This window comes from Gopherus evgoodei, chromosome 1 (genome assembly GCF_007399415.2).
Source record: "Gopherus evgoodei ecotype Sinaloan lineage chromosome 1, rGopEvg1_v1.p, whole genome shotgun sequence".
NCBI lineage: Eukaryota > Metazoa > Chordata > Testudines > Testudinidae > Gopherus > Gopherus evgoodei.
The window spans coordinates 336,255,004-336,269,069 of record NC_044322.1 but is presented as its reverse complement, the minus strand read 5'-3'; the positions used below and the strand labels follow the sequence as shown (position 1 = coordinate 336,269,069).

The 14,066-nt window shown below is 41.5% G+C and overlaps 1 protein-coding gene across 3 annotated transcripts in view; it reads left to right on the top strand.

The window, feature by feature from the left end:
* GRAMD4 (GRAM domain containing 4) overlaps nt 1-14,066 on the top strand; it is a 151,753-nt gene that overhangs the window by 7,654 nt on the left and 130,033 nt on the right. The window contains exon 1 of one of the 3 annotated variants that reach the window (XM_030566942.1): nt 192-413. The exons of the other annotated variants lie outside the window; for them this stretch is intronic. Coding sequence (XP_030422802.1) covers nt 412-413 — 2 coding nt within the window. The 5' untranslated portion in view covers nt 192-411. Of the gene's footprint in view, nt 1-191; nt 414-14,066 lie in introns of those variants that run through there. 3 annotated transcript variants of the gene reach the window in all.

Below are 14,066 nucleotides of genomic sequence, written 5' to 3'. Positions count from 1 at the left end.
ACGCCAGGGAACATGGACGCTCAACATCGATGTAAGTAGCCCTAGTGTGGACGCGCAAAATCGATTTTATAAAGCCTGCTTTATAAAATCGATTTTAATAACATCGATTTTACCCTGTAGTGTGGACGTGGGCTCTTTGATGTGGAGGGAGATGAGCATGTTTACTAAACTAGAGAATGTAGTTACAGTACTTCAGAATGTCAGATACTCTAGAGCTTCTGAAGATTCTGCCTTAGAGCTTTTATCTATGGATGTTAAATACTTGTTTAACTTTTCTCTTTAAAATGGTAGAAGTCTGTACAGCAAGCCAGACTCTCTTGAGCACCTCCTCAAGTGTCTATCTGCAGTTACTAAAAATGCAGGGAAGTGATATCCTTGTGAAAGTGCAATGGCTCCCAGAAACACACTTCTATGTAAGTCTTTTTAAAGCTTAAAGCAGTTTTAAACTTATGAGACTGAGTGTTTTAGAACTATGTTATTAGTAACATGAGCAATTATGCAAACTAACTAAAAATCTGATTTACATTTCAGGACTTTCTTATGCTGCCTGTTTATGGAGGAGGGAGGGAAGTGGATGGGGAAGATGAACTAGAAAGTCTAGTTCACTTTCAGGTTCTTATGCCCTATCACGGTGGCACAGCATTAGGCCCTGTGCCAGCGAGGAGTAACATGCTGTCAGACCCTATGCACCTGGTTCCTTTCAGGATTCTGGCCATTGGTTGTAAACTTGGCAAAAATATCCCTAAATCCAAACACACTTGTTTAAGTGGAAAATGGCGTTTGTCTTTCTTTCACCTTGGCTCCTGTAGGTACATCAGTGATCAAACCCCATAATGACTGATGGGACTTTTGGGGATGGAGTAGAGGGGGTCTCCTGCACCATTGTTCCTATCTGGCTCCCCAGATATTTCCTACAGAGCTAGTTGCCTCAGGTAGCACAGCAACCACTTCCTGTGGAGTCCCATTCCCCCTTTGTGCTTCTCCCTCCCTGCACTGCCTGCCCGCCCACAAGGTTTTTGGATTGTTATGGGGGAATCAGGTGAAGACAGCAGATTCCTACTGGAGTTATGCTGTCAGGGTAGAGGTAATTGGAGGAGCAGCAGGAAGAGATGCCTGGAGGTTACTTTCTGTTAGATGATAGGATTAGTAGGCCATGCCTTTTTCTTTCTTTCCCTGTGATCTCTTCTCAGACCTCCACTAGGTGATGGTAGGAGGTTCTAGGCACTGAGTCCAGCTTCTCTGTCCTGCTCCACTTGCTTTTTTTCCATGAGAAAGGTTAAGCTAGGCCTTTATTAGGTATAAAATGGTGTCTCTGTCATTTCAAACATAACATTGATATTTAACACAAGGTATTAGCTCAGCCATACTAAGGCAGAGACTAAAGGTCATACTATTCTATGCATACTAAGGGCATAGAATAACTTGTAGCACATTTTTCAATATACAGATCTCACAGGATGACCATGAAGCAGTGACTTCAAAGCTTAGCATATGACGAGCACTGCAAACATTTCAGACATTCTTATCTTAGGCAGTTCCTGCATTATTTCAAGAATGTTTGCAGTGTTGTTGTAGTGGTGTTGGTCCTAGGATGTGGAGACAAGGTGGGTGAGGTAATATCTTTTATTGGACCAACTCCTGTTGGTGAAAGAGACAAGCTTTTGAGCATACACGGAACTCTTCTCCAAGTAAGTTTGTATTTACATATTTTTTTATTTCCATCTCTTCCCCCTCCACACTTTTTTTTTTTATTTTTTTTTATTTTTTTAATGAATATAGTGCGCTTGAAAAGTCCTGGTCTACTTGACCTCTGGAGACTGAACTTCATGCACAGAATACATACATTTCTTTGAGGTGCCACACCTAGTGGCTTCAAACTTGGCTAGGAGGGGCCACTTCTAGAAGTGAGTTGTTCAGTCTCCAAACCTATTCAGCTGGCTTCCTCTGCTGGGATCGCAAAACCTGTGATTCCACTTCTGGTGGTGAACTGTCAACCAGGAAATGGACTCAGACTCGCACTTCATTTCATGTAGGCTACCAAAAAGCCATCAGTTTGTAATGACTTTATGTCACTATCAAACTACACTGTATTACAGTTGGTGATTGAGATGAAAGGATCCATATTACATGAGTCTGCAGTTCCAATAATCTCTTATTGGAGTAACTTCTGTTGGTGAAAGAGAAAAGCTTTTGAAGTAAACAGAGCCCTTCAGATCTGGGAAAGGTACTTGGAGGCCTTGTCTACACTACCCAAGTTTTGTGAGCAAAAGGCAGCTTTTTGTCGATAAAACAGTGGAGGTGTACACACTATAATGCTCCACCCACCGACAGAACTCTTCTGCTTTGCTGACAAAATAAAGCCACCTCGATGAGAGGCATAAAACTTTTTGGGGCATAGTTAGTTTGACAAAGCGTCATTGTAGATGCTGCGTTAGTTACATCGCTGTAACTGCTCCCCAGGAGTATCCTACAATGCTCACCATGACTGCTGTGCTCACTCTTCTGAATCCACTGCCTTGCATCCAGCTACACAGTCATGCATACCTCCGTTTTCAAAGCCCCAGAAAGTTTTGAAACTGCTCAGCGTTGAGAGCTTACAAAGCTACCACCTAGCTGAGCATGTTGCCTGGACTACAGGGGAGAGGGTGGATCTCTTTCCTCCCATGGAGAGAGGAGGCTGAGAGAGAGCTGGGAGGGAATCACATAATCAAAACATTAACAAGTAATTCTGCTTTCCCTGCCACTAGGACCACAGTGGGAGGCAGGCAGGGCAGGCTGCCGCTGTTGTTGGGGGCAGAGGAGAGACTGCTGTGCAGAGCTGGAGAGAGAGGCAGGGTCTGATGTCGGGGTGTTTCCTGCCCCCTGCTGCTGTACTGGTCTCTGAGCTGGGGTGGGGAACTGGGGACACCAGCTATCTGTGTACCAGCTTCTGCCTCAGGATTGGTTGCTTCTGGCAGCTGTCTGAACTTAGAGACCGCCTGCTGACACACACACTTCCCCAACACACTCTCTCTCTCACATACACACTTCCCCCCCCTCCCCTCTCTCCCCCCCCCTCACACACCCCCGTCTCACACACTCCCCTCCACACATGTACACACTTCTTTGGGCTTCTTGTGTTAGTGCTCAGCAATGTCAGTTTGGTGAGATTACCAAGCGTTACTTTAAAAAGTGATTTAAAATGTTTTACTTCTTGGGCACACACAGCAGTAATTACAAGGTTCATAGCATGGTACAAACAAACAGTGCCAGGCTCAGCACAGCAACTGCCTCTGTGAGGCATGCAAACCCTTCCCAAAGCATCCTGCAGCCAATTGCACAGTGGAATAGCTACCCACAGTGCAGTGCTCTGTGTTGATGGAGAGCCACTATTGTGGATGGACTCCACTGACACAAGGAGCTTACTGTGGGCATGCAACAGCAGTTTAATTACAGTGGTAGCTGTATGTCGGTGTAACTTGTGTTGACAAAACTCTGTAATGTAGACAAAGCCAGAGGGTCACAGCTAAATGCAAGGTAGAACAGATTGTTTAGCATAAATCGGTAACATATATTATAAGAGGCTATTCAAGGTGAAGTGGCCAGTTAACACCAATTTAGTTGGTTACAGATTGTTGTAATAAACCATAAAAATCCAGTCTTTTTATTAAGACACTGATTTTTAATGTCTAACAAAGTTATGAATATAACCTCCTGGGCTCATCTTTTGGACGGTTTGTGTAGCTTTGAGGATGAGGGCTGAGAGGTCAGATATGGATTAATCATTTTGTAAAAAGTGTTCGCCCACAGGTGATCTGGTGTTTTTAAAGTGACAAGGTGGGTGAGGTATATCCTTTACCTTTCTCTTGTCTCTCTGTCCTTGTCTCTCTAACATCCTGGGACCAACACAGCTGTAACAACACAATACAGCAATTGTTTTTGTCTTTTTATTTTACCGTGTGAGTTCATTTGAGAATGTAGTGATTGCCTGGTTTCACCCATACAGTTATTGGGGCAGTAATCTTATGTGTTAGCTGCTTAAGCTAAAGAATCTGTTCCACCTTTCATTTAGCTGTGACACTCTGAAAGCTCAAAAGTTCGTTTCTTTAACCAACAGAAGTTGGTCCAATGAAAGATATTACCTCATCTGCCTTGTCTCTTTAGTATCCTGGGAATACCATGCTACAACAACACTGCAAACAGTTCCAATAACTAAATTGCTTTTTAAGTGAAACTACTCTGTTCAAGCAGATATAAATCATAGCTTCCAAGACTTCTCTGCTGCTGTTGTGTGTTTATGAATTTGGAACACCATTTAGGAATGTTGGATGACTTGCCAAGGCCACTCATGACTTGCTGAAATTTTCTTTAAAGCTAGTTTGCTGATCAGGATCCCCCACATTTATCAAGCCCAGCAATGATGCCAACAGTAACTGAACGTTCCTAAAGCAGTAGCTACAGCATAGGGACCTGATTCTGCATGCAGAAAGCTTTCAGGTTTCCCATATGGACTTGGAGAATAAGGTCTAAAAGTTAACAGGTTCAGTGGTTGTTCCAAAGCTTTCATGACTGTAGTCTGTGCCACTATCTTCTTTTCCTTCCATTGTAAATGATGATTTCACTCACTTCCAGTACCATCCCATATTCTGTAAACAGTCTCTAAGATTGCATTCTGACCAGAGCTCATTGGAAATCCATCAACAAAATGTTTTTTTCATCAAAATCAAAACTTATTGCAAAAAAGTGTTGGTTTTGATGAGTTTCACATTTCAGATTTTTTTTTTTAGAGCTTCAGAATTGGCAAAATGTTCCATTTTGACATTTTTGAAACACAGTTTTGTGTTTTTGGTTCAAAGTGGTTATGCGGTTTGAAATTTAACATATATATTAAAATTACCCACCAAAATCAAAACAGAACACTTTGGCCTGTACTAATTATATTTTATTTTTTTATTTTTGGTTGGTAGAAATTTTTGAAATTAACTTTTGTGGATTGGGGAGAAAAAATTCAAAATCTCAGATTTTCCTGGGATGGAAAAATGTCTTCTTGTTCATGTCTAGATCTGATTGTGTTGCTGGAAGTTGCTTTCACTTTACCCCCTAATGTTAACTGACAACAGGTGTTAGACCCCTGATGTTATCACTGAATTATAGAATCATAGAACTGGACAGGACCTTGAGAGGTCATCTAGTACAGTCCTCTGCACTGAAGACAGGACTAAGTATTATCTATACCATCCTGACAGGTTTGTCCAACCAGCTCTTAAAAATCCCCAGTGATGAACATTCCACAACCTTCCTAGGCAGTTTATTCTGGTACTTAACCACTCTGACAGAAAGTTTTTCCTAATGTCCAACCTATACTGCCCTTGCTGCAATTTAAGCCTGTCGCTTTTTGTCCTGTCCTCAGAGGTTAAGAAACAATTTTTCTCCCTCCTCCTTGTAACAACCTTTTATGTACTTGAAAACTGTTTCACGTCCCTTCTCAGTCTTCTCTTTTCTAGACTAAACAAACCCAATTTTTTTCAATCTTCCCTCATAGGTCATGTTTTCTAGACCTTTAGTAATTTTTGTTGCTCTTTTCTGGACTTTCTCCAGTTTGTCCACATCTTTCCTGAAATGTGGCACCCAGAACTATACACAGTACTCCAGTTGAGGCCTAATCAGTGTGGAGTAGAGCAGAAGAATTACTTCTCATGTCTTGCTTACAATACTCCTGATACTACATCCCAGAATGATGTTTGTTTTTTTTGCAACAGCGTTACACTATCGACTCATGTTTAGCTTGTGATCCACTATGCCCCTCCGATCCTTTTCCGTAGTACTCCTTCCTAGGCAGTCATTTCCCATTTCGTATGTGTGCAGCTGATTGTTTCTTCCTAAGTGGAGTACTTCGCATTTGTCCCAATTGAATTTCATCCTATTTACTTCAGACCATTTCTCCAGTTTGTCCAGTTCATTTTGAATTTTAATCCTGTCCTCCAAAGCACTTGCAACCCCTCCCAGTGTATTCTCTGTCCCATTATCTAAATCATTGATGAAGATATTGAACAGAACCGGACCCAGAATTGATCCCTGAAGGACCCCACTTGTTATGCCCTTCCAGCATGATTGTGAACCTCTGATAACTGCCGTATATACTTGTTCATAAGCCGAATATTTTTGGTAAAAAAGTGGCTCATCAAAGAATGGGGGTTGGCTTATAAACTGGTCTACACCAAAATTTGATGATTTTAAACTCTGTGGAATCATTAAATTGGATATCTAATACATTGTCGTTTTGTTTACATGGAGCATCTGCAGGTATGGAGCCCCTCAGCTCCCTGTGGCCACGGTTCGCCGTTCCCAGCCAGTGGAGCTGCGGGAAGTGGCGACCACTGGGAGCTGAGGGGCTCCGTGCCTGTGAATGCTCCAGTTAAACAAAATGTCCAGGCCTGCTAGCGGCATACCCTAATGGGCCAGGAGCCAAAGTTTGCCAACCCCTGAAATATAGGGTTGACTTATGAAAGGATCATACATTTTTTTTTTGCTATTTTTACCTATCTATCTTGGGGAGGTTGGCTTATAAATGAATGAGCTAATGAGTGAGTATATATGGTAGTCTCTGGGAACTATTTTCTAATCAGTTATGCACCCACCTTATAGTAGCTGCATCTAGGTTTTATTTCCCTAGTTTGTTTGAGAAGATCATGTGAGACAGTACCAAAAGCTTTACTAGAGATATGCCACATGTACTGCTTCCTCTCCTCCACAAGGCTTGTTACCCTGTCAAAGTAAGCTATCCGGTTGGTTTGACATGATTTGTTCTTGACAAATCCATGTTGACTGTTGTTTATCCCCTAATTATCTTCTAGATGTTTGCAAATTGATTGTTTAATTATTTGCTCCATTATCTTTCTGGGTACAGAAGTTAAGCTGACTGGTTTGTAATTCCCCAGGTTGTCCTTATTTCCATTTTCATAAAAGGACATTATATTTGCCCTTTTCCAGTCTTCTGTCTACTGTCTTCCATGACATTTGAGTCATTAGCAATTATCTTTGAAAAATCTCCTCAGTCAGCTCCTTAAGTAATCTAGGATGCATTTCATCAGACCCTGGTGATTTGACTTGTTCTTTCTCTTTTAAATTCTGATCCTACCTCATTTTCACTGGCATTCACTATGTTAGACGTCCAGTTGCCACCAAACTTTTTGGTGGAAACCGAAACAAAGAAGTTATTAAGCATCTGTGCCATTTCCACATTTTCTGTTTTTTATTATAGTTTCAGTGAGTGTGTCTGGTACTGAAGTCTGGCTTACCAGCCTATAATTGCCAGGATCACCTCTGGAGCCCTTTTAAAAAAATTGGCATCACATTAGCTGTTGTCCAGTCATTTGGTACAGAAGCTGATTTAAATGATGGGTTACAGATTACAGTTAGTTCTGCAATTTCACATTTGAGTTCCTTCAGAACTCTTGGGTGAATACCATCCAGTCCTGATGACTTACTACAGTTTAATTTATACATTAGTTCCAAAACCTTCTCTAGTGACACCTCAGTCTGGGACAGTTCCTCAGATTTGTCACCTAAAAAAATGGCTCAGGTTTGGGAATCTCCATCACATCCTCATCCTTGAAGACCGATGCAAAGAATTCATTAAGGGCTTGTCTACACTGGCACTTCACAGCGCTGCACCTTTCTCGCTCAGAGGTGTGGAAAAACACCCTCCTGGGCACTGCAAGTTTCAGTGCTGTAAAGTGCCAGTGTAGACAATGCATCAGCGCTGGTAGCTATTCCCCTCGTGGAGGCAGACTACACAAACCACATTAAAGACAGACATTTAAGTTGTTTTATTTAACTAAAACAATTAAGTTATGTATTCTGGATTTTTTTCTTCAACAGCAAACATGATGTTTTAACAAAACAAGCATATTTCAAGTTTTTTTAAAATTAGGTTTGTTTTTGTTGTTTTTTTAACTAAAATAGTTAAATGAAATATTTTAAAAAATTAAATTCACACAGCCAGGTCAACATGTTATTGGCTTCTACAGTTAACTCAGTTGTCTGCACCTTTATTTTCCTGTTTGTTCATAATCTGGAAAAGAAAAACAAGTTTCCCGGCTTCTTCAGGTCGCAAACGATATCTCAATTTGGAATGAATTAGTCCAAAGGAAGAAGATGTTCTTTCTACACTGGCAGAAGAAGCTACTGTCGTTAAGAGCGATTGTCACTTCAACAGTCTCTGAATCCAAGTGCTTAATGACCTCCACCAGTTCACTGGTGTGACTTTCTTTAAAACATCAGCAGCAAACATATATTTCTTGAATGGTTCTTATTTCCAACCTGGGTCTCTTTTGCGGCTTGCTGCCGTTATAGATTTTTCCCTTCTAGTGAGAGAATGGTGTGGTAGAGCTCAAATCAATGAAGGCTACACTCAGAAAGACCTCAAGGCTTCTGGAATATGCTGCTCAAACAGTTTCACTTTTGTTTCTTCTGCTGTCCCTCCCTTCTCACATTTATCTTCAGACTTCTCCTTGTCCAAATCTATTCCGCTCCCAACAATCTTCTATTCATTGAACTTTTTGAAACTTTGCACTTTTAGAGAGAGGTAAGGGATTGACTCTATGTACAGAAATTTGCAGAGAGACAATGGGGTTGAGGTCTGTTATTTCTCACCATATTATATTGTATTATATTAAACGTTTTTGCTGTTAACAAGCATGTTATGTTATTTCTGGAGACATAAATCCATAGTTTGAGATGCTTAGTTTTGCAGTTCTCTGATGGTATCTTCTAGACTGAGCATGGGTCCTATTGGGTAGATAGAAAGATTAACCTAAATAATCTATACAGAAGCCCCTGGAACTCCATAAAATTGGGTCCCTAATCCATGAACTATTGGAACTCATTTACAAAACTTTTCTCAAATATTACATGAATATATTGTCTCATACTATAGAAATAGAATTTATAATCCCTATTCCATAGCTCTATATCTTTGAGCTATCATGTATCTTAATTAAAACTATCTTTAGATAAGTTTTTTCCTCAAAAAGCATTTTATCAACACCCCCCAGATTTAAATTAAAAAAAATCTTTTTTTTAAATCATTGGTTTTTTTTTTATACACCCTGGTGACTGGGCAACAAAATGGCACATGAGATTCATTGTTGATAAATGCAAAGTAATGCATATTGGAAAACATCCCAACTATGTATCTAAAATGATGGGGTCTAAATTAGCTGTTACCGGTCAAGAAAGAGATTTTTGAGTCATTATGGATAGTTCTCTGAAAATATCCATTCAGTTTGCAGCGGCAGTCAAAAAGCTAATAGAATGTTGGGACTCATTAAGAAAGTGTTAGATAATATAACAGAAAATATCATATTGCCTCTATATAAATCCATGGTACGTCCACATCTTGAATACTGTGTGCAGATCTGGTTGCCCCATCTGGGGGGGGGTGGGGGATTGGTAAAGGTTCAGAAAAGGGCAACAGAAATAATTAGGAGTATGGAACAGCTGCCATATGAGGAGAGATTAATAAGACTTGGACTTTTCAGTTTGGAAAAGAGACGACTAAGGTGGGATATGATAGAGGTCTATAAAATCATGACTGGTATGGAGAAAGTAAATAAAGAAGTGTTGGTTGCTCCTTCTCATAACACAAGAAGAAGGGTCATCAAATTAAATTAATAGGCAGCAGGTTTAAAACAAATGAAAGGAGTATTTCTTCACACAACACAGTCAACCTGCGGAACTCCTTGCCAGAGGATATTGTGAAGGCCAAGACTATAACAGGGTTCAAAAAAGAAGTAGATAAATTCATGGAGGATAGGTCCATCAATGGCTCTTAGCCAGGATGGGCAGAGATGTTGTACCAAGCCTCTGTTTTCCAGAAGCTGGGAATGAGCAACAGGGTTGAGGATTACCTGTTCTGTTCATTCCCTCTGATGCAACTTGGCATTGGCCACTGCCGGAAGACAGGATACTGGGCTGGATGGACCTTTGGTCTGACTCAGTATGGCCATTCTTATGTTCTTGTGTAATATAGCCTGCTGGTCAGCAAAAAGTGTTAAGTTTAATTTAAAGTTATGTTTAGTTGCAAATCAACTGTTTTAACGGTTGCCTATCAATGAGGATGATCCTTTCTTTAGGAAAATATCTAAAGTATAAATGCAAAAGTAGTTCTAAAATCAATTATTTAAATCGAAGTTTCTGCTTGCTGATTTAAATCACTGATTTTAATGGTTAAATTCAGTGTAGGACTTCCTAAGCTGAACACAGATTTAAGTGGTATTTGTTAGATATATCTGTAATGTAAGTCCACCTCTGTCTGGTAACTTAACCCTTACGTTGTAGAGGTGCTTTGTTTTTATTGTAACTCCATCTTATTTTGTTAAATTCTTCACTGCTGCTGGAACAAAGTGTATCTTAGTACAGTTTTTGACAGTGTGATGAGAGAGATGCTATGTCTAGCTTCACTGGATAAGCACAGTAATGGATATAACATGGATGTAACATGACAATTATTTGGTGGAGAAATTAGTGAGTCGTATTAATTTGATCAGTGGAACAAGCGAGCTGAAGTGCCCCAGACTAAATAATCTATAATAGCTATTTCCTTGGGCTATTGAAGTCTGTAATGACACGTCTAAAGACGTTAATGAGGTCAACGCTGGGCTTCAAAATTAAGATAAATAGAGTGAAGTTCAAATGTGGTTCCCCATACCCCCCGCTTTTCATGTCTGTGGACTCTAGTGGAGCCTTCGCAATATTTATACAGACAGATGAGCTAGTCATATTGGCATTAGTGTAAAAAGTGCTAAATCCTTGTAGTGCAAATGCAGCTTCACTACTGGTAGAACTATGCTCCCTTCTCTTTCCTCTCCCCCCACAAGTCTCATAAAATGCTTGTTGCCCTAAGTTTTTTTTCTTTATAGGGCTGTTGCTAAGAATTTTTGGGGGTAAGGGGTTGAATGGTGAAGCATCACCTTATCCTCACAACTATCTTCAATCTCTCCTCCCCCTCCTCTGTTGTTCTACTCTCACATCTAGCTTTTTTTGTATGATCTCTTTCATGAATAGCTCCAGACTCTGCTTCTCTTCCTGGTTTTTCCTGGCCAACACCATGAAATTGTCATGATGGAAAGTTTCACTGTTACCCACAAGCAGCAACAGTGAACTTGACAGTTATGTAAACTTCCCTCTGCCTCTGGGTAGCAATGCTATGATCTATAAAGGATGTGCTGGAGTTGTGGGCAGACTTGGGAACAGAGAACAGCATTGGTTTATAACATTTGCTTCATGTTTAGGATGTTCTCTACTGTGATAAGAGCTAGAAACTCAATTTCAAAAAATGAAAACTAAAATATATAGACATTTATGGGTAATGCCCTGGAGAAGCTTTCCACTCTCCTCTGACAGGTGGATTTTTCCAGTCATTTGAGAGAATATAGCTACGGCATGTGAAAAAAACATTTCAGTGTTGGATATAAGCAGGCTACTTGCTGTGTCAAAATGAGCAGCCTTTTCCGTATATCAGGGTTTGCCATCAAAATACTAAAAATCCAAAACCCAAACGTGATTTTATGCAAATCTGCCAAAGTATTAACTTTTTATTATTAAAAATTGCTGGATGTTGCAAGATGTACTTTAAAGATTCAGGGATCTTGCCCTGAAGAACTTAAACTGGGGTTGGGGGAAGGAGAATACAAGAAAAACAAACACCACAGCAATTCAGATAAAGGAGATAGAAGTGAAATTATTAGTGAAAAGAAGAGGAAGAACTCCTGAAAGTTGGTTTTGAGGTGATTTTTGGCAGATGTCATAGGGGCTTGGAAGTTCTTATCTTATTTACTACCACCTCTCTAGATAAAAGAGGAAGAAAAAAAAAGCCACTTTCGTGAGCGAGCAGTAAGGTATGATAGAGCTGCTGGAGGAAAAGGTAAGGGGACTGGAGATGCAAGTGGAGACTCTGGCTGAGTTTAGAAGGGGATTTGAGCAGATGATGGAACACAGACATGATGAGGCACAGGGGACAAGCTCAGACGAGCGGATAGAAGCAGGACCAAAGGACTCTGAGGAGGGGCTGCTAGGTGAGGAAAGTGGACGGTGGAAGCATGTGACTAGGAGAACCAGGCAGAGGAAAAGACGGGCCAGCGATGGAGAAATAGAACTCAGGAACAGGTTTGTTGAGTTGGGAAATGAAGATGGAGCACAGCAGGCTGCTGAAGGACAAAGGGCGAGGAAGAAGAGGCGAGCAGCTAGTCCTGCAGAAGGAGGGGAGGAGTCAATGGAGGCAACACCAAGTATGAGCCCTAGGAGGACTGTAAGGGCGAATACAAATTGAAAGGAATTGCGACCACCTGCTGTGGGGGATAGACCGCAGAATCGCACTGTTGCCAGGAAAAGGCAAGTCTACGTGATTGGAGACTCTTTACTGAGGAGAGTAGACAGGCCTGTAACTAGACCTGATCGGGAGAACAGAAGGGTGTGCTGTCTGCCAGGGGCTAAGATACAGGATGTGGACCTGAGGCTGAATACGATCTTAGCGGGAGCGGGAAAGAATCCGTTGATTATCCTTCATGTGGGAACGAATGATACGGCTAGTTACTCGCTGGACTGTATCAAGGAGGACTATGCCAGACTGGGGAAGAGGCTCAAAGACATCGAGGCTCAGGTGATCTTCAGTGGGATTCTGCCGGTTCCTGGAGCGGGGCGACGAAGGAGTGACAAGATTATGGCGATCAACAGATGGCTTAGGGAGTGGTGTTATAAGGAGGGCTTTGGGATGTACGGTCACTGGGAAGCGTTACGGATAGACGACTGTTCGCTCAGGATGGACTCCATCTAAGCAAGGAGGGAATAGAATTCTAGGATGGAGGCTCGCCGACCTCATCAAGAGAGCTTTAAACTAGGAAGTTGGGGGAGATGGTTGGGAGATGCTCGGGAGATCTCCACGCCGGAATATAACCTGGAGAGGAAAGTAAACAAAGTGAGAGGGGATACCCTTGCGGTCCCAAGATTTGATCCAAGGAGGAACAGTGGAGTAGAAACCAGAGTAACGGGTGATGCTGGTGGTAAAAGGTCTCTGCACGACGGGGGAAAGAATGTCACTGATGCCAAACGCCGAAAATTAAAAGGTCTGTACACTAATGCGAGGAGCCTAGGTAACAAGATGGAGGAACTGGAGTTACTGGTGCAGGAAGTGAAACCGGATATTATAGGGATAACTGAAACCTGGTGGAATAGTACTCATGACTGGAGCACGGGTATTGAAGGCTATGTGCTCTTTAGAAAAGACAGGAAGAAAGGCAAAGGTGGTGGAGTAGCCTTGTACATCAATGATGAAATTAACTGTAGCGAAATAAGAAGCGATGGAATGGATAAGACAGAGTCTGTCTGGGCGAAAATCACACTGGGTAAAAAAGCAACTAGAGCTTCCCCTGAGATAGTGCTTGGCGTGTGCTACAGACCGCCGGGATCTGATTGGGATATGGATAGAGACCTCTTTAATGTCTTTAATGAAGTAAACACAAAGGGGAAATGTGTGATTATGGGGGACTTCAACTTCCCGGATATAGACTGGAGGACGAGTACTTGCAAGAATAATAGGGGTCAGATTTTTCTGGATGTGATAGCGGATGGATTTCTTCATCAAGTAGTTGAAGTACCAACGAGAGGGGATGCCATTTTAGATTTGGTGTTGGTGAGCAGTGAGGACCTCGTAGAAGAAATGGTGGTAGGGGACAACCTTGGTTCGAGTGATCATGAGCTGATTCAGTTCAAACTAGATGGAAGGATAAACAAATGTAGATCTGGGATTAGGGTTTTTGACTTCTCGAGGGCTAATTTTAAAGAGTTAAGGAAATTAGTTAGGGAAGTGGATTGGACTGAGGAATTAGTGGATTTAAATGCGGAGGAGGCCTGGAATTACTTTAAGTCGCAGCTGCGGAGACTGTCGGAAGCCTGCATCCCGAGAAAGAGGAAAAAAAACATGGGCAGGAGTTGTAGGCCAAACTGGATGAGCAAGCAACTCAGAGAGGGTATTAGACAAAAGCAGAAAGCTTACAGGGAGTGGAAGAAAGGTGGGATCAGTAAGAAAA